This window comes from Tauraco erythrolophus, chromosome Z (genome assembly GCF_009769465.1).
Source record: "Tauraco erythrolophus isolate bTauEry1 chromosome Z, bTauEry1.pri, whole genome shotgun sequence".
In the NCBI taxonomy this organism is placed as follows: Eukaryota; Metazoa; Chordata; class Aves; order Musophagiformes; family Musophagidae; genus Tauraco; species Tauraco erythrolophus.
Window position 1 is genome coordinate 86,973,749 of NC_141496.1, and position 27,459 is coordinate 87,001,207.

Consider the following 27,459-nt stretch of genomic DNA (forward strand, 5'->3'; position numbering starts at 1 on the left):
AAGTTTTCTTTAACTTGCAGAGTATATATAATGCAAGTGTTTTTTCTGAAATGCATCTACTTCCTAGACGCATAAGGTGTGTCTGGCTGACAAATTACTTTTTGTCTGCAGGTATGGCACACTGCTACAACCATAAGCAAAGTAAGTAAACTTTGGTGTGTATTGTATAACATAACAATAAAAGCTATGTAAAAATAACAACAGGAATTGTGTTGTAATACAACCATGAGATAGATCTAGTATAATCAGTCTGCTTGAGAATTTTACTGTACTGCTGACAGATCTGATAAATTCAGGCAGAAACAAAGATCAGTAACTCTTACTTATCATAAACAATGATTAAGAACTTGGAATATTTTCTGTAGCACATGTTAATAGTTCAGATGACTCCATTAATCCCTTTTTATATATTTTCTACTTAATTTTCTAGTTAATTTACAAGCACATTTCAAACTAGTATTACATACAGATACTGAAATGTAAGTTTATCACTCCAACTCATTATCTTCCTTACTTCCTCAAAGAATTTTCTTGGTGACCTCCAACACACCTGTGACTTCTCTGTGCCCAGAATTATCAATAACAACAAAGTTATCATTACACTTCTATAACATTGCTGGAGAAGAGCAGTCAAAGATTAGCACAAAAAAAGGTAAGCAGCAATACCCATGTGTTTTCCCGAGAAACTGCAGAATGACAAAAACTATTTTAAGGGAACTTTCAAAAAAATATTTCTTAAGACCTGTGCCACTACTTAATGCGTTGATTATTCACTAAAGGTACAACATCTGAATAATTAGATAAAAATTAAAATTACATGTACCATAACACCACAGTCAGACAACTTAATGTTGCTAAAAAAAGCACTGTTTAAAAGAGCCTGTTGAGAACACCTTAGGACATGCTAACTTAACAGTATTTATGTCCTACTGTTCTCTATGAGATGTAACATAGCTCCTCAAAATTAACAACGGTAGAGGTGCATTAAGGACTCTTTATGTAACAAAACCAAAGTACAACTTTAGTATGTATTTCATACATACTCATTTAACTCTGTTCACAAGCAAAGCAGCAGAAATAAGGACACCGTGGTACATCAGCACTTTCCAACACCTTGTACAACGGGCTTCCAAACAAGCATTTGTTTCGTTTCCCTGACTGTGAGCATATACTAGAAAATGACACATACTTGCACTGCAGGTAAAACCCAGATTATAGTAATTTTGCACAGGTTCTCCAATCAGATCTTCATTTTGTTGTGGAAGGGAAAATCATGGGATAACGTTGAATCCTCAGATACTGTTGGAAATGTTGGTAGTAACTGTTGCCAATGCCACTCTGCTATATTGCTGCTCTTTAATTTGTATGCAAACATCAATGCAGTTATCTGTGTCTGTCACCTGAGAATGCACAGTATTATGTGTTCTCCAATGGTCTGCCCACAAAGCTTATTAAGGTCAACAGGAATCTTTTCTGTTGACTTTATCAGACTTTGAGTCATAAAGGGGAGGGGATGGGGGTGGGAAGCTACACCTTTCAGTCACCCAAGAACTGCAGCTCAGTCAGAACACGTGTTAACATGTTTGCTCAGGTTAAGTTCAAGGATTTTTAAATGTAAGGAAACTCGGTCACAGTTCCATTATTCTACATATTAAAAATCAAACTTTATTTCTTCATATACGTATCCTAACTTGCTTTATTTTTCTTTTTTGAGTAAAAAGTTATACAAACCAAAATAGTTGCAATCTGAAAAATTCCTGAGCCACAGAAATACGCAACCACTGTATTTAACTTACTGCTGTATGTTACAGCTGCTTTTATCCTCTTTAGTGAATGAGATACTATTTTTACATCGTAATTCCAGAAGGGGATCCTTTTTTTATTTCCTTTTTACACAGGAAGAAGGAAATGATGCTCAATCTTACTGGGAATTATTCAGTACCAATGGTGCAATAGAAATAAATTAACAGAATGAAGCATCTTTGATAACAGACAGGCCAACTTACTGAGGGGAGCTTTTAATTAGGAACGGCAAGGGACAGAGATGTTGACCAAGTAACAACTGAGGGAGCTGTGGCCCAGGCTGGCAAGCGAAGGGCACGGGTTGGTGTGGACAGTAAAGACCTTGTGATTAACAGTACAAGGCACAGGGAGGACCACCTCAAGCATACGCACATAAATAAGGGAGTGCTGACAGGACAACAGTATTGGGGAAGCTCTTAAGATTGTCTTCCTGGGAAATAAGCACAACCGGGTGCCCATTTGAAGTTGCTGTTCAAATGCACACAGTATGTCGCCATGAAGGATGACAGGAGGAGCTGGAGATCTGTCTGCAGTTGAAGGGCTCTTTGGGATCATGGAGACAAGGTGGAATAACTCACATGACCGGAGTGCTGCCATACATGGATAAAGGCTCTTTAGGAAGGACAGGCTGGGATGGCAAGAAGTTGCCCTTTACGTGAAAGAGTAGTGTAAAAAGATGGAGCTCTGCCTTGGGATGGGCAATGAGACAGCTGAGAGCGTGTGGGTCAGGTGTGGCAGACCAATGCAGATGACGTGGTGGCTGCCGGCTGATTAGTTCTGATCAGGAGAAAGAATGAAGTCCTCTTCAGAAAACTGTGAGAAGATTCATGTTTGCAGGCACTTGTCGTCATGGGGGACTGGAATCACTCCATTATATGCTGGAGGGACAACACAGCAATCCAGGAGGTTTCTAGAGTGTTTCAATGATCAACTTCTTGCCACAGGCAATCAACAGGCTGATGAGGAGAAACACATTGCTGGACCTCATACTTACAAACAATGAAGAACTGATCAGGAATGTTAAGGTCAGGGGCAGCCTTGTCTGCAGCAACCTTGAGATGATGGGAGTTCAGGATCCTGAGAAGAGGGAGAAAGGCAAAAAGCAGGATCATAACCCTGCATTTCAGGAAAGCAGACTTGGACATTTTCAGGGACCTACTTGGAAGAATCCAGCATAATAACAGCCTGGAGAGAAGAAGGGTCCATGAGAGCTGGCTGATTTTCAAGAAACACCTCCTCCAAGATCAACAGTGGTCCATTTAAATGAACAAGAAGTCAAGTAAACGTAGCAGGACGTTGCGTGGCTGAACAAGGACGACTAAACTGAAATGTAAAAGGAAGGATACAAGATGTAGAAGCAGGGACAGGAGACCAGGAGGAATTTAGAGACATTGTCTGAGCCTGCAGGGACAGAGGTTAGGAGAACCAAAAATCTGTGAGGAGTTGAATATGGTGAGAGACATGAAGGGCAACAAGAAGCTTCTGTAAGTACATCAGCAAAATGAAGACAAGAGACAAAGTGGACTCACTGCTGAAAACAGCAAAGGTAGCAAAGGACATAAAAAAGTCCGAAGCCCTCAGTGCCTTCTTCAGCTCTGTCTTTACAGGTAACACTTGCCTCCAGTAATCCCAGGTCCCTGTGACTCAGTTTCAGCGGAGAAGGATCAGATCCAGGAACATTTAAACAAACTGGACATATACATGCCCATCGGACATGTGTGCACCTATGTGATGCACCTATGAATGCTGAGAGAGGATCAATAATCTTTGAAAGGTCATGGCTATCAAGGCAAGCTCCTGAGGACTAGAAGAAAGCATGCACTCCTATGATTGAGAACCAGGATCTGGGAAACTAGAGCAGTCAGCCTCACCTCAATCCTTGGGAAGGTGGACCATATAAAGCAGAACCATATAAAGCAGATGATCACTGGCAGTAATCATCATGAATTTACGAAGGGGAAATGATGCTCAACCAACCTGACAGCGTTCTCTGCTGAAATGACTAGCTCAGTGGACGAGGAGAGAGCAGTGGATGTTATCTTGACTATAGTAAGGCTTTTGACACTGTCTCCCATAAAATGCTCACAGATGGACTGATCAGGTACAGGATAGGTGAGTGGGCAGTAAGGTGCACTTGAACCTAGCTGAACTACTGGGCCTAAAGAGCTGTGATCAGTGGCACAAAGTCCAGTTGAAGGCCAGGCACTATTGGAGTATCTCAGTGGCTAACACTGGGGCCAGTACTTTTTAACACCTCCATTAACAACCTGGACAATGGGACAGAGTACACCACAGCAAGTTTGCTGAGGACAGAAAACTGGTGGCAGTGGTTGTTTCATCAGATTTTTGTTCTGCCATTCAGAAGGACCTCAACAGGCTGGACAAATGGGCTGCCAGGAACCTCACGAAGTTCAACAAGGCGAAACACAAATCACTGCCCCTGGGGAGTAATAACCCCACGGACTAGCACAGGCTGGGGGCTGATTAGCTAGAACGCAGCTTGTCAGAAAATGCCCTGGGGATACCAGTGAACACCAGGTTGACCATGAGCCAGTCAAGTGCCCTTGTGGCAAAGGCCCATGACATCCTGAGCCGCACTGAGAAGAGTGTTGCCAGCAGGGAGAGGGAAGGAATCCTTCCCCTCTATTCAGATGCTGTAAGACACACCTCGGTGCTGTCTCCAGTTCTGGGCTCTCCAGTACAAGAGGGACATTGGAGTAAGTACAGTGAAGGATCATGAAGGTAATGAAAGGATTAGAGCATCTGCCATGGATAGAGAGACTGTTGAGCCTGGAGAAGAGAAAGCTCAGGAGGATATTATCAACATGTATAAATACTTGATGAGAGTCTATAAAGAAGATGTAGGCTGACTCCTCTCAGCAGTGCCCAGTCGCAGGAAAAGAGGCAATTGGCACAAACAAAATACACATGAAATTCCAGTTAAACACAAGAAAAATGTTTTTAACCTGTAAGAGTGGTCAAACACTGGAACAGGCTACCCAGAGAGGTTGCGGCATGTCCATTCTTGGACATACTCAAACTTGACTGGACACCATCCTGGGCAACCTGTTGTAGCTGGTACTGCTCGAGCAGAGGGCTGGAACTACTGGAGCTGCAGGACTACGCAGTCTCCAGAGGTGTCTGCCAGCCTCAACCACTCAGCGATTCTCTGTGATTCTGTTACTAATTTGCTTGCAGCGTGCTCAAAGACAGTACACAAAATCAACACCATGTTAATCAGAAAAACAGTTACAAGATAAAAATTAATTTCTGATCAAAATATCTATTAATATGCTTACTCAAACAGCAAACTAATAAGAACTTTACAACAGAGGCACCTGTCTGTCACTGAAGCAGGATAAGGATTATCAAGTCTTAAGTAAAATGATAGTATCAGGCAAGCATGTAACAGGAGAAAAAAAAAAATCAAGATTTGTAAATTGGATGTAACAAAGGTAATGTGTGGCATTTAAAATATATGTGCCTATATACACACTCATACATACGTATGCAAATATGCATCTATATGTACATACACAGATATGTAGAAACATGTACATCTACACAAAGAATATATAAATTATATCTGAATGTGTACATGTACACATACAAGTAGGATACGTGTATACAAATATAAGTATATATTGATAAAATGTTTAGATATATTGTACGCTCTAAACAAACACAAACAGAAATTTAAGAAGAAAGTCACCATCAGCAACACTTATCGAAAAAACAATATTCTCTCAGCTAAGTACCAAAACTGAAACATCTACTAGGTCTATTGTTTCCCCACCACCTCCACCCTCTTGATAAACAAACACATCATGATACACTGAGAGTATTTTTAATATTGAAGTCACCAGATACTACTGAGAAAAAAAAATATCTCCCTGTCTCTAATCTAACACCTCAAAACCAACACGAATTGGGAAACCAAGAAATTTACAGAAAGTCAGTCACACTCTTCAAGTCACAAGGAAGAGCCTCCTATGAAAAATTGTCATGTTTTTCTCAAGTCACAATAGAAGAGAATAACTAAATTATTTCAGCCACTAAAGTAAGATTACAAGAACCTCAGTAGATTTTGCTTTAAACATTGCAAGGTTGACACTACATGAAGACACTATAAACTGGACTGCAGCAAGACTCAAAAGATTTGACATCTTGTCCTGCCAAAAACAATATTTAAGACTCATACTATTGTTTAGGGTAGAGATAGCTTTGGTGCTCACATCTGATGGAGCGTGCACTCAAGTTTCCTCCTATCCTTAGAGGATAATATTAAATAAAGCCTTTATATCCTGCACGTACCAACAGTTTAAGAGGAAACTGTGGTTTCTCAGAGATGTAAATTAAACGAGTAGCTACCGTTACTCCAGAAGCTATGTAACCGTGCTGCAAATAGAGTTAATGTTCATCACATCCACCACGTCAAGTGACGTTGTTGGCTTTGTTTCACCACCCCAGTTTTGGTGAATATGCTGGGACTCTGAATACCTCAGCTACCCCCCATTACCAAGGGAATGTAAGACGGTTTGGAGTAACTCAGGAAATCTCTAGATTCCATTACCTGTAGTTTAGAAGTACAACACAGTGACAGGTACTATGAATTATAGCTTCTCAGGGGAATGACAGAGATACTATGAAATGGTTTATAGCACGCAGCAAAGAATAACCTGAAAATCCCAGAGCAGCAAAATAAGGGCTGAGGAGAAATCTGACTGCCTCGTAATTTACAGCGTGGAGGTAAACAGCAACAACAGTGGGGTTGGGAGGAAGCAATATTGTTACAAAAGAAGCAGTTGTAAAACGATCAGGGATGGATTTAGACTAGAAAATAACCAAAGGAATGAAGTCCTGGCACACACTTCCAGTAAGAACCAGAGGCAAGAAGTTCTAATTCATTTTAGAATAGAGCTTACTACATTCACAAACAGTTGAATATTTCCTGCATACCTGTGACAGCAAGACTCAACTCTCAGTGTGTCTAGCAAAACTCCAGTTTGATGTTCAGAGTTCCACCAGAGCTCTGTGCAGTGAGACACAGACCACGAAGGGCTCAGCAGTAAACACAAAGTTCTAAATCCTGATATTTAGTAGTTTTAAAACAAAATTGCAAAGATGCATTGGAGTTAATCTTCAAAAACAAACAGCAAGATTTAACGTTCTTCGGGAACGTGAAAATGGAAAGCCTACCAGAGACTCTAAACAGATCCAGAAAATCGGTACTGCATGCAAACATGAAAAATATAACAAGAAAATGCATTTCACAACTACTTCAGGAGTTTGAAATTAAACCCAATGAGATCAAGAGTGCTTGGCAAAAATAAAGCCAGCACTGAATGGAAACAGCTTCTTGAAGACTTCCACTGTGCAGGATGGATCCTGTAAACACTGTCTGTTCACTGGTCTTAGAAAATTTATCTTCCACACCTCAGAAGTATGTGACAGACTTTTATTGACGCTGGGTGAGATTTCAAAAAAAATTCTGCTATTCTGTAGGACCAGAGTTAGACTGGAGTACTTCTTCAAAATTTTTGTCCCTGCTAATTGACTGAAAAAGACTGTCACTTAAAGAAAACAGTTATCTTAGTGTCTACAAAGTTACTGTTAAACTGAAAAAAAGTCTTGCTAACAAACTGAATACGCAGAACAGAGAGAGGTTATGACTGCACAAGAAACAGAGCACCAGACCAGTTTGCACATAGACCTGTAGAGATTTTGGTTTTCAATTGATTTTAGCATCTACTGTAAAAATTTCAGACAGTATTACCAAGGTGTCAGCTGAAAGAGCAATTTTCTGGATCTGCCTATACTGCATATGAAAGAAGATACCAAATGAAGGAAGCCGGTTTCCTTCCTTTCTTCCTCCAGAGCTTGTTTCTCGTAATTATGACTGTGTTCCTGGTCTGTTTTCAAAAACAGGGTAGGGTGGGGAAGGCAGGCATGCAGCAGACAGGGAGGGAGAGACAGAGCAGTGCCGAGAACAGGGAGATTTGCAAAGCAGACTGTCTCTTTCAGCTCCACAAGTTTGAAACTGATGATGGGAAACTGAAGGATATTAAAGGACGTGAGATATTTTCCACATTATTTACAAAATAACTTTCTGCCAGCATTAAATGCAAACTGAGCATTCAATATGATACTTTTATAACACTAAGTTTTAAACAAGGAAAACCAGAAAAAAAATAAATTATCCATTAAAAAAAAAGAAACAACCAAATGCTTCAATCATGAAGTCAACACAGATCTAAGGTCTCAGTCTAGGAAGATGAGAAAATGTAAAGACTGTTTTCTCCTCAGATTTTTTCCTTTAATTCTGGAGTTGTTGCGTTCTTTAACTTAAGTAAGATTTTAGCTTTTGTCTACATAGACTTTTATTACTTTGACTTTTTTTTCATTAATCACCAATAGAAAAATAGTTTTAGCTATGTACTGACACCTTGAGAAGATATGGAGAAACTTCAGTATTCCATACAATAAAAGTTACAGAATATTTTAAATTCTTAGTTTGTATTGCAAACTACTGAGACTGCTGCCTGAAACTGTAAATTTTATGTGATATAAGCTATTTAGCAAAGCCATTTAGCATAAGCCGCCTTTTTTTTTTTAATAGAAATGTCAACAAGAAACTTGTAGCCAAAGCTAGTTCATTAAGAAAGATTAGCAGACATTGAACTACATTGATACTGATCAAATACAAACATATATATAACCTGTCAAGTGTAACTCACATACCAGTGATATGGAAAAATACTATTATCCATTGCAGTACTGGTTACGTATCTAGGAAGGAAAACATTTGAGCACACAGAAAAACATATATGAACAGTTTGCCAATCTCTTTTCCATAAGTTTAGAAGCTTGGTTGAATGGAAAAACTTAGAGAAAAAGACTTCAAACACTTCAAAGTATGTTGTCCATCTTTTTGTTACCTCACGCACAGACTTTATGTTTGAAAAATAATTTATTTTAATTACATTTTAAACAAGACGTCTATGACAAATTCTAAGAGGTTGTTTTGCAGTGAATAGTAAATTTGATAAATTTTATGTTCAATGATTTGGCCATCTTACTCTGCAATATCCTAAACTGCAACCAACAAGCAGTAACTTTGCAAATCTTGATTTAAAAATGTCTTCTTTGCTGTCCCTAGTCCTCTCACACAGATATATGTATTTCTGAGAAGAGTTTCACAAGATAACAAAGGCTATTAGTCCAATGATGAATTTCAAAAATTCCAGTGATTGATTCTTTCAATACAATTTCCCATTAAACTTGCCTATTCTGATTGACTTTTGAAAACCCAACTGTTACACCTTTCAAATATGAAAATAACGAGATAATATTTTCCCTACAAAGATGCCAACAAATACTAGGATGACAATTTAGGTCAGAGGCATCAAAAGTCATACTTCTAGCTTTTTCTCAAAAAACCACTTAGATACTAACTTCCTACAGTAAAATTATTTCTGCCCAGAAAGCAAAGACGAGTCTCCGTACCAATGACTTCTGCATCCCAAGTGCAGCTCTTCAGGCCTAACCACAGTTTGAGGGAATATTTAATGGAATATTATTTGTTCAACACAGAAGTGATAAACACTGTGCATGCCTCTGAAACTAGGAAGTGAAAAATGGACATCTTCCTGACAATCTACCTAAACTTACCCATTGTCTTCTGCCATTACCATAATTTACAGGAATTCAGTATCCAGTCAATTCATATAATTCATTTCATCCTTCATTCCTTTTCCGTGACTTAAATAATGCAGCACTAACCTTACAGACTCAGTGTAAAGGAACTGTGTGTGAGGCCTAAGATAAAGCTTAAATCACTGCACTTTAAGCCTTTAGCACAGGTCTACGTAGCCTTTTACTGACTCATCAGACTTGACTAATTAAAAAGCTGAAGTCAGGCTTAAAGCTTTTCCAAGTTTAGGGCATTTAGTCTCTCCAATTAAATGTTTATGTCACTAATCGTATCGGTACTTTGCTACTTTCAGTGGAGATTGGTAGTTCTCTGACACAATGCTAATCACAGAAGTGTAATTTTTAAAGCCCACTCCTACTCAAAACCTGATAATAACGTCCAAAGAGACAAAATACATCAGAGAGAATCTACATAAACTGTCATCTACTGGTAGACTTCCAAAAGCTTTACATGTTGTAGAACAGAATGGTATGAAAATACACTGTTGCACAAAAATACCTCTAATGCAAGATACTACTTTGTAAGTGGCACAATGGTCTTTTTGAGAAGATTCAGCCTTAGAGGTAATGAAATCATGAAATACATACTTAGCTCTGATCACATCACAATCCTTTTGTGAGAGTTCCTCCTGTTTCACAGCTACCTGAGACGACAAGTTACTGCATATATTGTGCAAGTCTTTCATCTGTTCTCTTGCCTCTGCTAAACCAGTTTCCAAATTCTGTAAAGAAAGCATTTGAAATGCATTAAAGACAATGTATAAGACTTAAAACCTACTATGCATTGCCATCTATGCATACAGACATATGGATGTGCAGATACATACATGCATACATTTACTGTGGTCTAAGCAAATACATATATGTGCATGCATGAAAAATGTGAAACACCAGAAAAAAGGTGTACTTCAAATTTTAGGTGGCCACCTATTCTTTACTGTAGAAGTTTTCCTTAATTTATTTGTTTGCTGCATCTGGAAGGAGAATCCTGAATCGAATCTTTGCAAAGCAACAGTACACAAACTACTGAACTGATTAAATTGATTAAGCCTTGTTTTCTGTGTAGAAATTAAATAGTGAAAACCTACTCCTAACAAAAAATAGCTATATCTTCATTGTTGTATGTTCTCAAAAAATTGCATAATATTACACACATGAACTAAGAATCACGGATACAGATCCATTTTTGAGACTGCTTTTTAAATCTGATTTTGCACTTCTAATTCAGTGCAAGGAATAATTTCTTCAGGAATAGAAATAGCATACAAGAAAACTTCTGGAAACGCTCGTTGAAAACAATGTAAACGAGCAATAGTTTGCCTTTTACGGTAAGCTGTGCTGTAGAAGTTAGCCAGCAGAGTGTGAAGGTATATCTGGGAAATATAGCAGCAAGACAGCTTGCTCAAGCAAGACTTCAATCTCTACATAGTGACCTCACTAGAGTTCTCTGGAGGTTTAGCAGCTTAGAAGAGTACTTCAGTCCTTAAGAAGCTTCGTACGACTATTCTCCCAGATCATTTTGAGGCAAGAATGGACACAGAAAAATCACAGAAATATTTAGAGCAGAGTTTCAGAAGGTGGCAACGGCCTTAGACCTGGCTTGGTATTATGCTACTCACAGATACAATCGCTTCTTCTCAGTAAGGCAAATATTCCAGGATTCATCAATAATTTAAAACAAATACCTCCTAGTAGGATAGCATCCTTAATCTACTGCCAATGGCATATTACCTTATCTTCCATTTACATAGGAACTTAAAGAAATAAAGAAATGCACATTTCTCCCCTTCAGCAAAGATGCCTCAAATATGGAAGGTATCAGATCATTTTTATAACTGAATAGAGAACAATTGTCTCTCTTTAAAATAGCATAAAAATGTCTTATACATATTTGGATGTATCAGAAATGTACTACAATCCAATTCTTTTAATTTGGACAAGAATTATCATGTCCTGTTAATAACAGTAACATTAATGAGAGGAAATAGCAAAATTCCTGAGTGAATGAGGTAGGATAACTGTTTCATGATAAAACTCAGGCTATATACCTGCTGCACTTGACTAATGAGTCATCATTCAATCTCAAAGGACGGGTAGCAAAAATCATTTTTCCCAAGATAACAAAAGATTTTAGAGTGACAGGAGACAGTTCATTCTATCAACACATGAAAATGTTGAAACGCAATAAGGTGTTATAACTTACAGCGAAATTATCTTTTTTTTCCACATCAGCTAAAAGTCATTGTATATGTGAACAAAAGTGATAACAGCTCACGTTTTCCGTGAATAAATCCTATTTGTCTATATTTCACACCACACTACACAGTTGTAGAAGTTTTTCATGGTAGACTAATGTCTAAGTTTTTTAAACTAATGTTTAAAAAAATATCTGATCTTAACCAACACTTAAGTTCCCATCATCTATTGCAGAGTACAATATAAAGAATGGGTAACAAATGATTTTGTCATAAATACAACTTTATAAGTTATACAATGGCAGAATTTAAAAACAGGAAAAAAAAATTTTTAAGTACTTCACCTCATTTGTGACATAGACAACTTCAGATTTTAAATGCAACTAACAAATTTATCAGTTCAATCTTCTGAATTGATTCTGAAAACTTGGCTCTTTTTGGAAGCATTACTGAACGGGTAAGACATGACAACAGGGGCAAGGAGAGACTAGTTATACAAACAGCTTACATACTGAAATGTCATACATTGAGGTATTCAGTAGAACTTTTGTACATCAGTCAGAAATCTAAGGTTATGAAATAACCTAGAATCTTTTACAGTCAATTTCTGAGTATCTCCATTTTTTAAAATCCCTTGAAATTTACTATATTGCCTTTTAGTGGCTGAGAAGGTAGTTTCACTGCATAAACACAGAGACTGAAAATTTACTAACTACAAATTCTCCTAATCCTGTTTCTTCAAACTAAAGTTAATTTCAATTGTACATGCAGACTGTTTAGAATTCAATCTTTTAAAGCATATTAAAGCAAAGTAAGTGCTACTTAAGACACAGAAGTCAAAACATCTAATAATTCAGTTAAAACGCATATTTTAGAGAAAAATAAAAGACACAGTAAAACATGATACTTCTTTATAACAGTACTGCAAGGGAAGCACAAAAAATAAGTCCAGTCATTATTTCTAGCCATAAAAAGTGGTGATGCTAACTAAAATGAAATGAATAGCAGAATAATAATAAAAGGTAAAACCTTACAGGAATATTTTGATCACTTCAAGCCTAACAACTGTAAACTCAGAAAACTCAGAGAAAAGGTGAATTTAAAAGAACTTTAAATATGAAAAGCATAACACACAGACAAGGCATGAGGCAGCATTGCTGTGCATAGATTATAGGTTCACTGTGAATTAACACCAAGGTTTTGTTATTTGTAGCTTTGAATCCTTAGAAAGCCACTTTCAAACACAGTAGCTTTGTCTTCGTGTTTTTTCTTGTTATATACTTTGACAGAAGCGAGAGTATTTTTTCAAGGTCCCACCTCAGTAAACTCTTGTTTTTCAGTGGAACTTAAATCCCAAGCTGCTCTTGACAGAGATGGCTGTTTCTCAGTGTTTCATTTTAAAAGAGAATACCTCTCCCTGTTTCTTTAAAAGCTCCCACCTTCAGATGTTAGGAACTTTTAAAAGAACTTTGCTAACTAGAATAAAAAAAAAAACAAACAAAAAAACAACAACAACAACAAATAGCAAGCAATTTCACTATCTTTTAGGTCACCTCCACTCAAAGTCTGACAGTTTTTGTGTCTGTCTACAAAGCCTTTTGTGACTAAGTTTGGGAAAATACACATTCTTCTTATTATTAAACATTAACTTAAGTATCCTCCACCCAAAGAAAACAACATAACTCGAAAATTCTTAAGTACGGAGACACATCCATGCATAAGATAGCTGATTGAGAGCTTTTCTGCTTGAGCCCTTTCAGGAGATACAGAAAGCTGATATAAGCCCTAGCAAGCACAGAAGAGTAGTTTTTCAAGAACTACTTTAAGGCAGAAAGCAAAGCCCTGTGTTAATTTTTTTGTACACTGTACATTATTCATATGAAGGTATATATGGGAAAGACAAATAGTAAAACACTATTGCCACCCTTTTAGCCATCTTATCAGGTCTCTTGCTGTTAATTTGTCTCTCATGGATTTAGGCTAATACGACAAATCTTTTAAGAAATATTTTTTAAATGGACCAACTAGTCACAGAAGCTTTTTATTCTCAATTTGAAAAAGCTGAATTTTATATCCCAATTCAGCTTATAATAGGTCTGGAAACAACCCTTCTTTGAAAGTAACAAGTGACACTTTTCTGCACAGAAAATAGTTTAAAGATTAAAAAAAAAAAAAAAAGATTAGCAACACATAGCTCAGTCTCTAAACAGAGGGCTACTTTTCCAAAAGAAGAATCTGTTATTTAAACCTAGCATTTTTATCATCTAGTACACATTTTAAAAACAATGTTAGGGTAGCTCACATGGAGAAGGTTTTATCTTATTCTTCCACAGATATAGGAGACTAACATGAATAGCGTCTATATATAATATCATCTACAATGTTGTTAAATATAGTGTTTATTACTGGAAAACATGTACAAAAAGAGATGGTGGTTCAGCTCCCAAACTCAAGGCTGAGACGCAGACTTGACTTTCAGCAGGAGATACCATTTCTGAATTCAAGTGATTTTTATCTATAACCATTTTTACGATCACTTGAGAACAACAATACAATTCCATTATTGAATCTGCTCATAAATTACTTTTTAAAAGCATTTCAGGGACATGTTATATTGGGGTGTATATATTAGAACATCATCTGCAGCCCAATATCATGTACAGTGATAATGTCATACTTGGCCTCTGTGGATAAGGAAATTATTATTCTTTATTGTTTATAAGCATCCTGTTAAGAGCCAATCTGGCATCCAATATTGATTCTCAAGTGTCGAGTAACAGAAATGGGGAATGTCAGGAACAGAGGGAGACATCAATTCAAACTGAACTTAAATTATCAAGCAAATATTTACAGGAAGCATATATGTGAAAACAGTGATGAACTACAAAAATAACTTTGTGTGTTTTTACAAATTATTATTTTACAAAATATTGATAAAAAACAGTAGGACAACATATTACTACTTCCTAGAGGTCAAATATAACATTTCCCTCTTGCAGATAGTATTTTTAATATGCACCTCAATCCTTGCAATAGTCTTGTGAGATAATCAGTTTCACCTAACTCTATGCACTAGCAAAGGTGTATAATCACTTGTCTAACATCACAGCAGGGGACAGGGGGGAAACAACAACCAAAAAAAGAAGGCAGACACTGGGACATCAGATCCATAGATGCATGCCAGCTGGCGGGGAGCTGGGGAGGTCTCTAGTCACAGACCCTGCCTAAAGCAGGTCCAGCCAGGGGGTCCAACTGGGCTGCTCAGGGCTTTACAAAGTCAGCAGTTGAAATCTCCTAAGGATGTAGATGGCCCAGCCTCCATAGGCCCCAGCTCCACTCCTGGGCTGTCCTTCTGGAGAGGCTTCCTATTTCCAGCCTCAGCTTTTCCTGTTTCAGCTTGTGCTGGTTTCTCACTGTTCTGTCATGAAAAGCTGTGAAGAGTACAGTTGCGTCTCCTCCCTCCCCTCCTGTTGGTACTGGAGATGCTGTTGGATGGCCCCACCCTGAGCCACTCCTCCTCCTGGCTGAACCAGCCCATCTCACAGCCTCTCTCCTTGCAAGGCACGGTCTCCAGCCCCACTGTCTCACCTTCAGCCAGTTTACTGTCTTTCTTGTACTGCATCCCAAAATGGGTGCAGTATCCACAGTACTGAGTAGAGGGGGTCAATTCCTCCCCTGGCTCTCAGGGCCATGCCCTGCTCATGCCTCTTTAGGTGCTGCTGGCCCTCGTTGCTGCCTGGGTGCATGTGGCTGGCCCCAGTGCAGCTTGCTGCTCACCCTCGCCAGTGCCAAGGGCTGTCCCCCAGAGCTGATCCCTGGCCCCTGTATGGCTGCAGAGCTCTGCCTTCCCAGGACAAGACTCATCATTTGCCCCAGTTAAGGCTCCTGTTGGCTTGCTTCTGTCAAGGTCCCCTTGGATGGCAGCAGAGCCCTGAAGCACATCCACTTTCCCCCAGTTTAGTGTCACCTACAAACTCGATGAGCACGCCCGCTGTCCCCTCTTCCAGGTCATTGATAAAGATTTTAAACAAGACAGGTCCAGGGCAGATCCTGCAGTACACCTCTTATTACCAGCCTACAGACCAAGTACATACACCCATTAACCACAGCTCTCGGAACCCAAACATCCAAAGAGTTCTCTGAAATATGTTGGTGTCCACCTATCCAGCGGTAACATCCCATCTTGGGTATAAGAACACAGCAAGACAGTGTCAAAAAATCTCACTAAAGTTAAACATCAATCACATCCAAGCTCTCCTCTTCTCCACAGACACAGTCATTTTATCACAAAAGACAATCAGGTTACTCAGGAACAATTCACCCTTGTTAAATCCATGATCATTTCTAGTCACTTTCTCAATTAAGTGCCCAGAAATTACATCCAAGATGACTTTCTTTGTCATTTTCCCAGGACTGAAGTGAGGCCAACCAACCTTTGTTCTTGGATTATCCTTTTCATCAGAGACTTCCCCTGATCTCTACTGCTTTTGAAAGATGACAGGCAGCAGCCTGACAGTGACATCAGGCAACTCTCTCAGCACCCTTGGATGCAGTTCAGCTCGTCCAATGTACATGTACTAGGTCAAGTTCTCTCAGGCATCTCCCAACTCATCCACTCTTAGTACTTCTCCTTGAACTCTGCCTCTAGACACAAATGCTTGGGAGAATCTTGTTGGACAATACTGAGGCAAAGACAACATTCAGTACCTCTGCTGTATCTATTACCTGCTGCCACTTCATCCTTCCCTTTCAGCAACAGGCCTCCATTTTCCTTGTTCAGCCTTTACTACTAAAGTAGTGCAAGAAATTCTTGTTATACTTGTCATCACTTGCAAGTCTCCAATTGTAGGTAGGTTATCACAATGCTTGACTGCTCAAACAAAGTTCTGAACTCCTCCTTTGTAGCTTTCACTGTTTCCACTTCCTGAATACTGTTTTCCACCCCTGCCCTACACTCGAGTTTGGTGACCAATTCTGTTTAGCCAAGCTGGTCTCCTGATACATCCACTTGTTTTCCTGAGCATCAGAGTGGACCCTTTAAAGACTTGATAACTTTCCTGAACTCTTTTACTGTTTAGTGCTGCTTCTCATGGGATTCCGCCTACCAGTTCCCTGAACAAGCTGAAGACTCCTCCTTAATTCCAGGTCTGTACTGTGCTACTCTCCTTCCTTCATCTTCTCAGGATCTTGGTCTTCACAATGTCATGGTCACTATAACCAAGCCTGCCACTGATTATTTCCTTAATCAGTTATTCCTCGTTTGTGAACAGCAGATCCAGCTGCATGTCATTCCTGGTTGGCTCAGGAATACCCATCTCAAGAAGTTACCTCTGTCACGTTCTAGACATCACCTTGACCTGCTTGTGACCTCACTCTGAAACACCAACTACTTATTCCCATCCCTGGAATCACATGGCTGCAACGCATCTTTCTCTCCTGAGCATACCTTATCAGCCAGGAAAACAGATATACTAAAAATTATTCTGACTGTTTTCATTGAAGGTGTGGGTAACAATGACTTTAAATAATTTATCCAATATTACAAGCACTACCTGAAAATTATTGACAAGTTGAAAACTATTAAATCAGTTCAGTACACACTAGATTTTCTCCTCCATGTATCAACAAACCATTCGTTGCCCTGGGAATCCTATAATCCTTTCATCATAACCACTCGGAAGGCCTCAATTTGCAAGAACTTTATTTCCCATGTTAACAGATCTGAATGAAACTCTTTACAAGGGTTTCCATCAGCACAGTAATCAGAACTGCCACCAAAACCAATGAACTGCTAGTGGAGGAAAAAAGATGCTTCTGGGCAAGACGTTGATTAGATAGTAATTCCATCGAATATACTAGAAGGTCACCTACTTTGACACTGTAAAAGAGTACAGTGTTCATTAGCCAGATAAATAAAAAGAATACCCTAACTAGATGTGTATATAAGCAGCCATCACACACTTTGATACCACATTTGTGGCTCATTTCCTACAAGAATTTAAAAAGAACTTGCCCATTTTCACCAGCAAACAAGATAAAATATCATTTAAATAAAAGACATAATATTCCACACAATGTGTTGAATTATTTCCTTTTTCATTTCATCATAAACAGTCAAAATAACTTTTTAATATATTATATGCAGTAATGAGGTCTCTCACAGAGTGGAGCCCTCTGGAGGCTAGGACACAATTTATTCAAAACAGCAGTTAAAGTTTTAAAGTGTTCTTCCAAAACAACAAATACCAAGTCTACTGCAACCAAATTACAGGTAAGTAAATTATACAGTGAGGAAAAAAATTTTGAATGATAACACTTTTAAGCTTTTATTGTTTCACACATATATATATTTTATCTTAAAATACAGTATCTTTTATTTTTTAATGATTACATTTTAAGATGACTATTTGAAGTCAGATTCCTGCTTTGCAACATCAATTTTTAAAAAGCTGTGGGTCTTAAGTGAAGGAATGTAAATGAATGCAAGTCCCCACTGGTAGACTTGAATATATAACTTGTTATTTAAAGAAAATAACTTGTAGTGCAAATGTCTGGAGAAGTTAATTCTGAAATAACATCCAGGAGTCCATTCCACTTCGTACCTTTATTCTGGCATCACTGCCAGATTTTTCTGTTTTCCATTGTGCCTCCTGCTTCCTCAGTTTCTCCAGGTCATTTAGCAGGTCAGCACAGCATGCATTTAATCCCTTATTTTCCTCCTCCAGGTTTTTTATAACCAGTCTGTTTTGCTCTTCCTTCTTCTGTGCACACTCCTCAGTGTCCTGTAGAACAGTACCACAAGGGCCGATAAACAAAAAAAGTGAGAACTAATCAGCAAATATAAACTGTGCAGTTTTACCCTCACAGCAGCTTCTTCTATATTTGATGGCCAAGGTCACCTGTGTACTTTTATTGGCCTCTTTCATGCAGGTGGAAGGGTCATATTTTTTAGCTGGATGACAGCTTTGATGAGTACACATTTGCAAAGAGCCCATTAATTGATCAAGCTGCCTTTGATGCTGTCCCCAGCTATTTTTGAGACCCACACAGACATATCCTCCCAGACCTCGGCTTTATCAATTAATAATGCCAGTCCCATCAGAATCTAATTACAAGAAGCCACATCTTCACACTCCTACTTTCTTTGCTCCATTTCCATCATTAACTATTTATCTGAAAGTTATAAAGCTTGGATTCTTGGCTTTAAAGCATCTTCCTTGGAGTTGGTATGTGAGAAAACGGTAAGGTATAGCAAGGCCTAAGGCAATTTTTTCTCCCAGCTTGTCACTTTCTGTGCCACAAAGGCTGACATTGCTTAAAGAACTACTTCAAAGCTACAGTCTTAAGAAACTATGTACAAGTCAATATACCTTAAGTTCTTGGCTTTTATCTTTAAATTTCTGGTTCAAGCTACTGAATTCATTCTTCAAACGGGCATTTTCCTCATCCGCAGCAATTTTTCTCTGTATTAAGTTGTTTATCTCCTGCTGCTGTCCTGTAAGTCTCTATTTAAAAAAAGAAAAAAAAAAAAAAGTTAAAAGACAAAAAGCAACGGTAAAAGAACATGCATGTAGTGGATTTTAGACCTGCAAATTTTAAAACCTCTGAAATGTACATATCTGATACAATGTTTCATAGCATTATTTTCATTTCATTAACACTTTAATTGTACTTAAACCTGCATGACTATATGACACAGTAACGTAAACAAAGAACTGAGTATCTTGCTGCTACTAAACAAAAGCACCCATAAATGCAGAACTGAATGGAAATTACTCGGTCAAGCTTAGACAAAGACAGCCATTTGCAGAAGTTATGTTTGTGCTCGTGGATTAAGAATACATTGGAATACTGTTTCACTTGCACTTCTAGCATACTAAAAACCAAGCCAAAAAGTAGAGTTCAAATTTCTCCAGAATTTGTGAAGATAATGAGAAATAACTATTTGAAATAACTATTTGGTGAGGCAACTGAAGATTATGATAAAAAATAGTTGTAAAACAGGAATTAGGTCTAACTGAATTTACAGCTCAAGAAAAATAATACACAGACAACATTTTAGTGTACCCACACACAGTGGAATCTCACTGCCATCAAAAAAATAACTCTAACTTTCTGTGTTAGATACTTGCATTCAATTCTTATGACATTCGTATCAAAATATCTTCACCCTTAAATGCATATTAGAACTCTGCATTTTTCTTCAGGAGTCTGTTTTAATTCCACCTACTGTTTTGTCCTTTCCTAAATGAAAATGGCATTCGTTTAAAACATTTTCCTAACAGTAACACTGTAACTGTAGTAAGAAACAGATGAAACTTTTACCTCAGGACAAAAATGAGACTGCTTTGCCCTTAAAATACAAGCTAAACAAAAGGTGTTCAGAAACATAAAAAATTATCAACAAGAGGATATACCTTTAGATTACTCTACGAAACCACATAAAAACCACATAAAAAGTATTCATTTCACACATGTGATTATAAGACTAATGTTGGCAGAAATAATTTCTTTATGAAATATTATTTAAACCACCAGTGAGCTAGTGTGACAGTAAGGCATATGAAAAGCATATTTGAATATGTGCGGTGAAATTAATCTATATATTTAGCAAATGTCTCAGTCATTAAAAACACAAGACACTGTTTCTTTCCCTCCTGTTTTGTTTCATTTTTTTTACTTTTTAAACAGAGACTTTTTTTGTAACTTTTTCCAAATTGCTTTGAACATCTGCTGCTCTTCTGTAGACCTCTTCACTTTTTCTACACATCACAGTCTCACCTTCCTTGTAAATATTTTTATTGTTCTATTTCTTTTCCTACCACCATCTCCAAATCTTCTCTATACATTGTTACTCCATATTTAGTGCATTTATTTTATCCCTCTGACCACTACTTCTACCCACATATTGTTACAAATATGGTAACATTTCTCACAAAACTGAAAAAAACAAACCATACCACACTACATTGCCTCACAATCAGTTCAGCATACAAGAAAGCTAATGTCATCCAGCTAATTTGTGAAGCAAATGTTGAAAGCAAACAACAGATAATGTTCAGTAAATAGCGTAGGGAGCCATGAATGATGTTTTTTTTTCCCCACATCAAAAATTCCACTTGATGAAGAAAAAAAATCTTTGTTTTACCTTATACTCGATAGCAGCCACAGTTGAATTCAAAGAATATACAAAACGACATACTTTCTAACAGTGGTCCTTACAAACACGGAAAAGAAAGTCAATATGAATTGAAGAAAATGGAAAAATGAGAACAAAAATTGAGAGAAAACGGAAAGAAAATACAGAATCTTCCTGTTCTCTTTTGACTCAGATGTCATTAATTCCAGCCAACCAAGCAGACCAAAAAAAAAAAAAAAAAAAAAGCAGAACTAGCTTATATTTAAAATTATGTTTAATTAGTACTTTAATCTCAAACTATAGCATACTTGTTTACTTTTTATAACATAACTAACTCCCCTGCAGAGACTCATTCTACAACTCTGGCACTTTGAACAGACTCCAGTCAAAGTTTGCCTAAGATTGTAGATTCATGATCATTCTTCCGTTTCCTCCAAAGAAAAACTAAACCTGAAATTCAGATTCAGAAATTTATATGCAATTTTTCTCAGAGACATAACTCAGTGCACAAACCTTCTCAGCCTAGTTTGTTACCCGCAGACATTATGGAAGGGATAATGAAATCAAGAAACTTCCTCTTAACTAAGGACTCCCCTCTTTTGTATTTTGAACTTACCAGACACCAGGTTCAATTTTCACTCTTTAAAAGGCAAAATATTTGCTCTTCAGACATATTGTTACAGTTACGGAACAAAATGCTGTTGGCAGAGATGATTTAGTCTCATCTTTAAAAAGGTATGAAACCACAGTGACATGGAAAGCATCAGTTATTTTGTTTGACTTCCACTTCCCAGGTTCTCACAGCATTGGTGTAAGTGGCTCCTTTGAGTCTTCCTTCCAGTTCATTACTACTTGTTTAAAATTTATCAAAACAAAGTCTATATTTGAAGAACACTCCCACAAATTCTGCTTATCAGAATTAAAAATTCACAAATACACACTCTCATGACAAAATCTCAAAGTGCAGCTCCAGCTCTTTAAGTCGTCTAATTTTTGAGCACACAAGGCACACCATGTTACTACTGTGTGGAAACTGGTAAGCGTATTTGTGAAGGGAAATCAAAGATCTTTGGGTTCTGTTTGGAATGGGATGTTTTCCAGCAATTTGGAGGGTGGAGACATGAAGGTACAAAAGTGCAACTAGCTATTTCAAATGTTTGTTCCATATTGCTGAGATGAAATTTTAAGCTCAAATAAGATACTTACTTCGCAGGATAATCAGACAGATTATCCTGAATCAGACTCACACGCTAATTACTTATCTCCACCACTGACCCACTTAAGACTTTACATCAATCAAAAGGCACATATGCCGTATCAATCACTAAGCAGCAAACTCACCTGAGTAGTCTACAAAATTGTCTACTGCAGCAATAGTGAAACATTATTTAGGTAAGTTATACCTGCATGGAAAAAATCCTCTTATATTTCAAGGCATTTTTCTTGGGTACCACTTTGTATACTTTTATGTTTTCTTCTAAATGAATTGAACTTTTACTCTCATATCTGCTCATTTCACATGCTGATAAAGAAGGGGGAAAAAACCAGGAGTACTTCTCAGGAGCCATGACTGGGTAGAAATAAGGGTCATAAAGACGAATTTCTGAGATACAGACAATTAAGTAAATTATCATCTGCCTTTGCCTGTGCAGCTGTTTTTGCACTTTGCTTCCTCAACATATGAATTTCCTTGTATAATGGGAGGAAGAGAGTAAAGACTGATTTCTTACAGCAGAGAATACATGCAGTGTTCCTAAAAGACTAACCTACTCTGGTAGGCAAGTAAAACAGTAGGAAAAAACCACACCTGATCAACACATGGGGCAACCTCCCACATGGGGTTATTTTGACAGACTTCACCAGATAAAAACACTCATCAGGAATTCACCTATTCCCACAGTATCTACTGTTTTTGTCTAGATACCATAAAAGACAGGCTAATGCTACCCAAGAACAATCTCAACTTACATTTTGCATTGACTGCAGTTGTACTTGTTTGAATACAACAGCACAAAAGCAACATTCAATGGGTTTTTGACAGCTTGGTGCTCAAGAAGTATAAAAAAAATTCATATAACTAGGTTTTTCCACAGATAAACTTCCAAATACAAGAAAGGAAACTGCATTCTAGAAGTGAAATTGCTGTAATGAAAAACAAAGGAATCTGATTTTACCCTTTTGTTTAGCTGAGAAGAATCAAAGAGTATCCCTTGTACACTCCTGGAGCCCAGAATGCTCCAGGGAACAGTACATACAAAGAAAGAAACAGCGTGACCTGGTGGAATGGGTCTTTTGATGTTTAAGAGGACTGTCATTCCAGAGTTCATTTTTATCCTTTCCCATGGCATCTCTTTAGCTATAACACAATACCATTTTTTTTCCTCCCATAATAATGTCAAATTGTTTACTGGCGAAAATTATTTCCTTTTTAAATACCTTCATATCAATACGCAGTGGAAGCAAAATCACATGCTAAGTCAAAAGGAGAAAATGAGCTACAAAAACTACAGATGAAAACTGAAGGGTCGAAAACAGTCCTTTTTTCTCTTGGCTCTGAACACCTCAGAGTCTTTTCATGGCAGTAGGATGTTATAATTATCTGTCAATATTTCATGTGAATAGAGATAAAAAAAGTTTTATAATTAAACTTCATTTTTGTCCAGTGTGAATTTAGATAGTATACAACTATATGAAGACAGTGAAAGTGGCAACAAAACCATAACTCTTTAATGCTAGGAGTCTGTTTCCGAAAAGAACATGAGTTAGGATACAACTAACAACCAGGAGTTACAGACTGTTTGATGTCGCAGACATCATCACTGGACTTCCAGTCGTCAGTGAAAGATTTCTTCAATCCACCACATAAAAAGCACGCAGAAAGGACTATGAAACAACAGCTGTACACACTATTACTGCATTAAGTGTTCTCCAAATTTTTACATTTTTGGAGGGCGAGGGGTGGGAGGACAATGGGAAAAAACCCTCATAGTTCTGCTGTTTGAAATTTGATCAGACTGCATTATTGAGTACCTGTCTATACAGGTTCAAAAAATGTAGATAAGAGCAGGTTTTATTTCATGTCAAGAAGTTAACTTGAATGCCTACTGATAGTTTATCAGAATATCCCCAAAAATCATTCTAGCACAAATGCAAAGCTGACACATACATCCTGCACTGCTGCTGCTAACGACACAGAAATGCTACAATGCACCTTGTTTCTGTCATTGGCTGCTGAAGAACTTCACAAAAAACTTCAAGGCCACAATATTAAAGGTGTCCACCTCTGACTGCAAGGAAGGGACACACACTTGATTTTCACTACCAAAAGGATTGGGATAACAAATAAACTTCGTATTCTGTGTTTTCTTCATTACATTCTTTATCAGAAGCTTTCACTGTGCAGCAGTACGCTTCTACCACACAAAAAAAATAAAATGAACACAAGCAATATAACTGGAACTGATGAAAAATAGAAGTATTTTTCCCCATGCGATGACTTTTAATGAAACCCTGACATCTTAAGCAGAAACAAAATTGATTTATTAATGGAATTATTTTACTATAACTTAAATGCGAGAATTTTATTCTTTCTTTTAAACTTCCTTTCCTCAAAATTTCTACATCAACATTTACATATTTATTCTCTCCGTTTCATCGTCTCTTTTTCCTCACTAAGGAAAGTTGAGGTTGACTTACCACACTCCTGACTTTCTCCTCTCCCTTCCAACTTCCCTTTTTTTCTAGCAGGAACTAAACAGTAAGCAGACATCACTAAAAATGTGCCAGTAACACTTCATAGCTTTCTGATTTAGCTTTCTCAAGTTTCTCTTCAGATTTTTACAGCTTTATTAATCCTCATGGTTCTCAACTTGAACACTCATACACATGTTTAACAAATAACATTCCCAGCTATATTCTCATATAGTTCTCCCAAATAAAGAAAAATACAAGTGAAATAAAAAATATGGTGAACAAAAGAAATGCACTGTCTTTCATCTCATGACTATTCATTAGATTCTTTAATTATTTTCAGATGTAGGATGAACAGAAGTTCTATGTAAATAATTCATGAAAAGGTAACCGTATGTTATAGAAGTCATCTGCTGCATTTTGCAGTCTGTATAGCTTCGTAGTCAAAATGACACTAGCTAGTTACAATACAAAATACAAGTTATTTTTAAATTCATACTACTTCAAAAGTAAAATGCCAACAGTGCTACTTGATTCTACAGTATCCTTCCAAAGGATGCCTATATTCACACTTAACTATTCAACTCAGAATGTGACTCCTAACAAGGACAAAAAAAAAAAAACAAGGAAAAATAGCAACTGACCTATAATGGACTAAAATGCAACAGTATTGTGAGTACATATCCCACTATTAATTCCTACTTTTCACACCTGCCCTTACACTATAACAATCTTAAATAGATGAAAAAAAACTGACCACAAAGAAAGGATAATTGAAGTGGGTGACCTCACTTGATTTTCATACCATCAGAAGTTAGTTTGTTCTTCCCTATCCCATCCCATGCTTTCCCAGACTCCCTGACATTAAACAATTTAAAGAATTGTTTCTGAGAAAAAGAAGTATGAAGCCGCAAGCAGGTGTCTGCAAATCCATTCCCAAATTGGATTTTTGAACATCTATTTCCATCAATAATAGACATGAAATAAAACATGGTAACTTAAAGATGTATACAAGGAAAAACACTCTTAAAACACTGTCCATTCAAATGTGCTTACCTACCATTTATGTGCTGGAGAAAAAGGGCAGGTCTTTTTTGAAAGAAGAAAATAAAATGGAGATTCTTTAAAGCTTTTCTAAAAGGATCAGGTGAAATGGTTCTATGGAGAAGCAGACGAGAAACATAAGTAGCTGACTTCATCCTGCAAGTATGGAATATGTACTTACTCCTCTACACTGGTCAGTCTTGCTGCTTAATTCTAACTTGACCCACATATTAAAGAAGTGTCAAACTGTACAATCTAATAAAAAATCATGTTCCCTACCGCCCTCTTTGGACTTGTCTAACATGATTAATTTGGTGTCTTCACCAAAGTTTGCTATCTTAATCAAACCACTTGATCGAATTTCTTAGTATTTGAACATGTGGTGGAAATAAACTGTGACTTTATGTAGTCTATCGGTCAGTCTTGCAGCTCTAGCACCTCACTTTCATTAGCAGCAAAGGAACCATCTCTGGCCAGCAATCTGCTAAGTAGGTCAAAGCACTAACAAAACTTTTTTTATGATGTGCACCATTTCATTCCACTCAAGCTGCCCCTTACAACGACACTGCAGCAGGTTCCTTCTCTCATCCACTAAAAACAAAGCTGTACTACTGTTTTCACTTCTTATGATATCCTACAACCCCTTGTATCCCTTCTGCTGGTTCCTTCTGCCGCACAGGCATAACGCGAGCAAGTGCAGTTGTGCAGCAACAAGGGAGTCAAATTTGGTTTTTGTCACATGCGCAACAGGTCTGCCATCTCTGAAAGAAGCGACAGAGAAGCTCCTTGCCCTGCGAAGAGGCAATACTTAAGAGGTAATTTTTCACAAAAACATACCTCTAATTTGGAAATCAGGCAGCACTGCCAAAAAAGAAAAGCTGTTTCATAATAAATCCAGCACCTCTCCAGATACCGCATGTATTGCAGTAATGCATCTGCTGGATCTAGAGACTAACTGTCCATTTTCCTCTAATGAGGATATGACAGCTCTCGAGATAACTACAGCAAACACCGACAATATAATCTGACAACCTTGCCACAGCTCCAACATCACCTTAACGATCAGCTGCTCTAAATAAATCCCCTTTCCTCTTTTGTCTATTGATTCTCTGCACCAGGACAGACTGGATTTTCTGTAGGACCTATAACACAGCACTGTAAAGCAGCACTGTGCAATACAGTGGCACTTTCTCCACTCCACCCTCTCCTCTTAGCACCTATATTTTGGAACTATGGAAAGCAGCACAACCAGCCCTCAAAGTTAAGCAGCAGAAAATCCAAAGTATCTTCTTGCTTCCTATTCTCTCTACTCGGTCCGAATCAAACCAACAATCTGTAAAAATGAGCTTTTCTCTTCATTAAGAGCACAATCTTGATGGAACTGAGTTGGGTTTTTTCCCTACACTTTCCTCCTCAGCAAGGCCTTTACAAGGTGCTCGGAGTGAGTCAGCCTCTGCCTCTGGAAGCGTGCATGACTGAGATCTGCAGGAAATGATACCTACTAGCATCTACTCCTGACACAGCAATATTTCCTTGCACTCACATACATCAATGCTGCCAGATCAGGTGTAGTAAATAAAGAACAGCTGTTGCTATGATCAACTTTTCTAACAAGCTCCTTCGTAAGAGCGGTCAGCAGATTCATAAGGGCAGAACCTAATTTCAAAGGGCACTGCATGCTTCTTTCTGCTACCTGGTCCTTAAGGAACACTCTTCTCGAACTTGAGGAAATCTGCCTGTATTCAAGTATGAAGCCATCATATATGAAAAAGATTCCTCATCAACAACATCCTTAAAGGGGGAATAAAATCTAGTTTCACGTTTTTAAAACTATACTGACTTCACAATTAAAAAAAAAAAAGTATCACTACAGCA

At 37.7% G+C, this 27,459-nt stretch overlaps 1 protein-coding gene across 1 annotated transcript in view; it reads right to left on the reverse strand.

The window, feature by feature from the left end:
* CNTLN (centlein) overlaps positions 1 to 27,459 on the reverse strand; it is a 208,194-nt gene that overhangs the window by 135,705 nt on the left and 45,030 nt on the right. The window contains exons 4-6 of the mRNA XM_086629919.1: positions 19,082 to 19,216; positions 18,314 to 18,493; positions 10,105 to 10,238 (exon numbers count right to left, since the gene is read on the reverse strand). Coding sequence (XP_086486045.1) covers positions 10,105 to 10,238; positions 18,314 to 18,493; positions 19,082 to 19,216 — 449 coding nt within the window. The remainder of the gene's footprint in view (positions 1 to 10,104; positions 10,239 to 18,313; positions 18,494 to 19,081; positions 19,217 to 27,459) is intronic.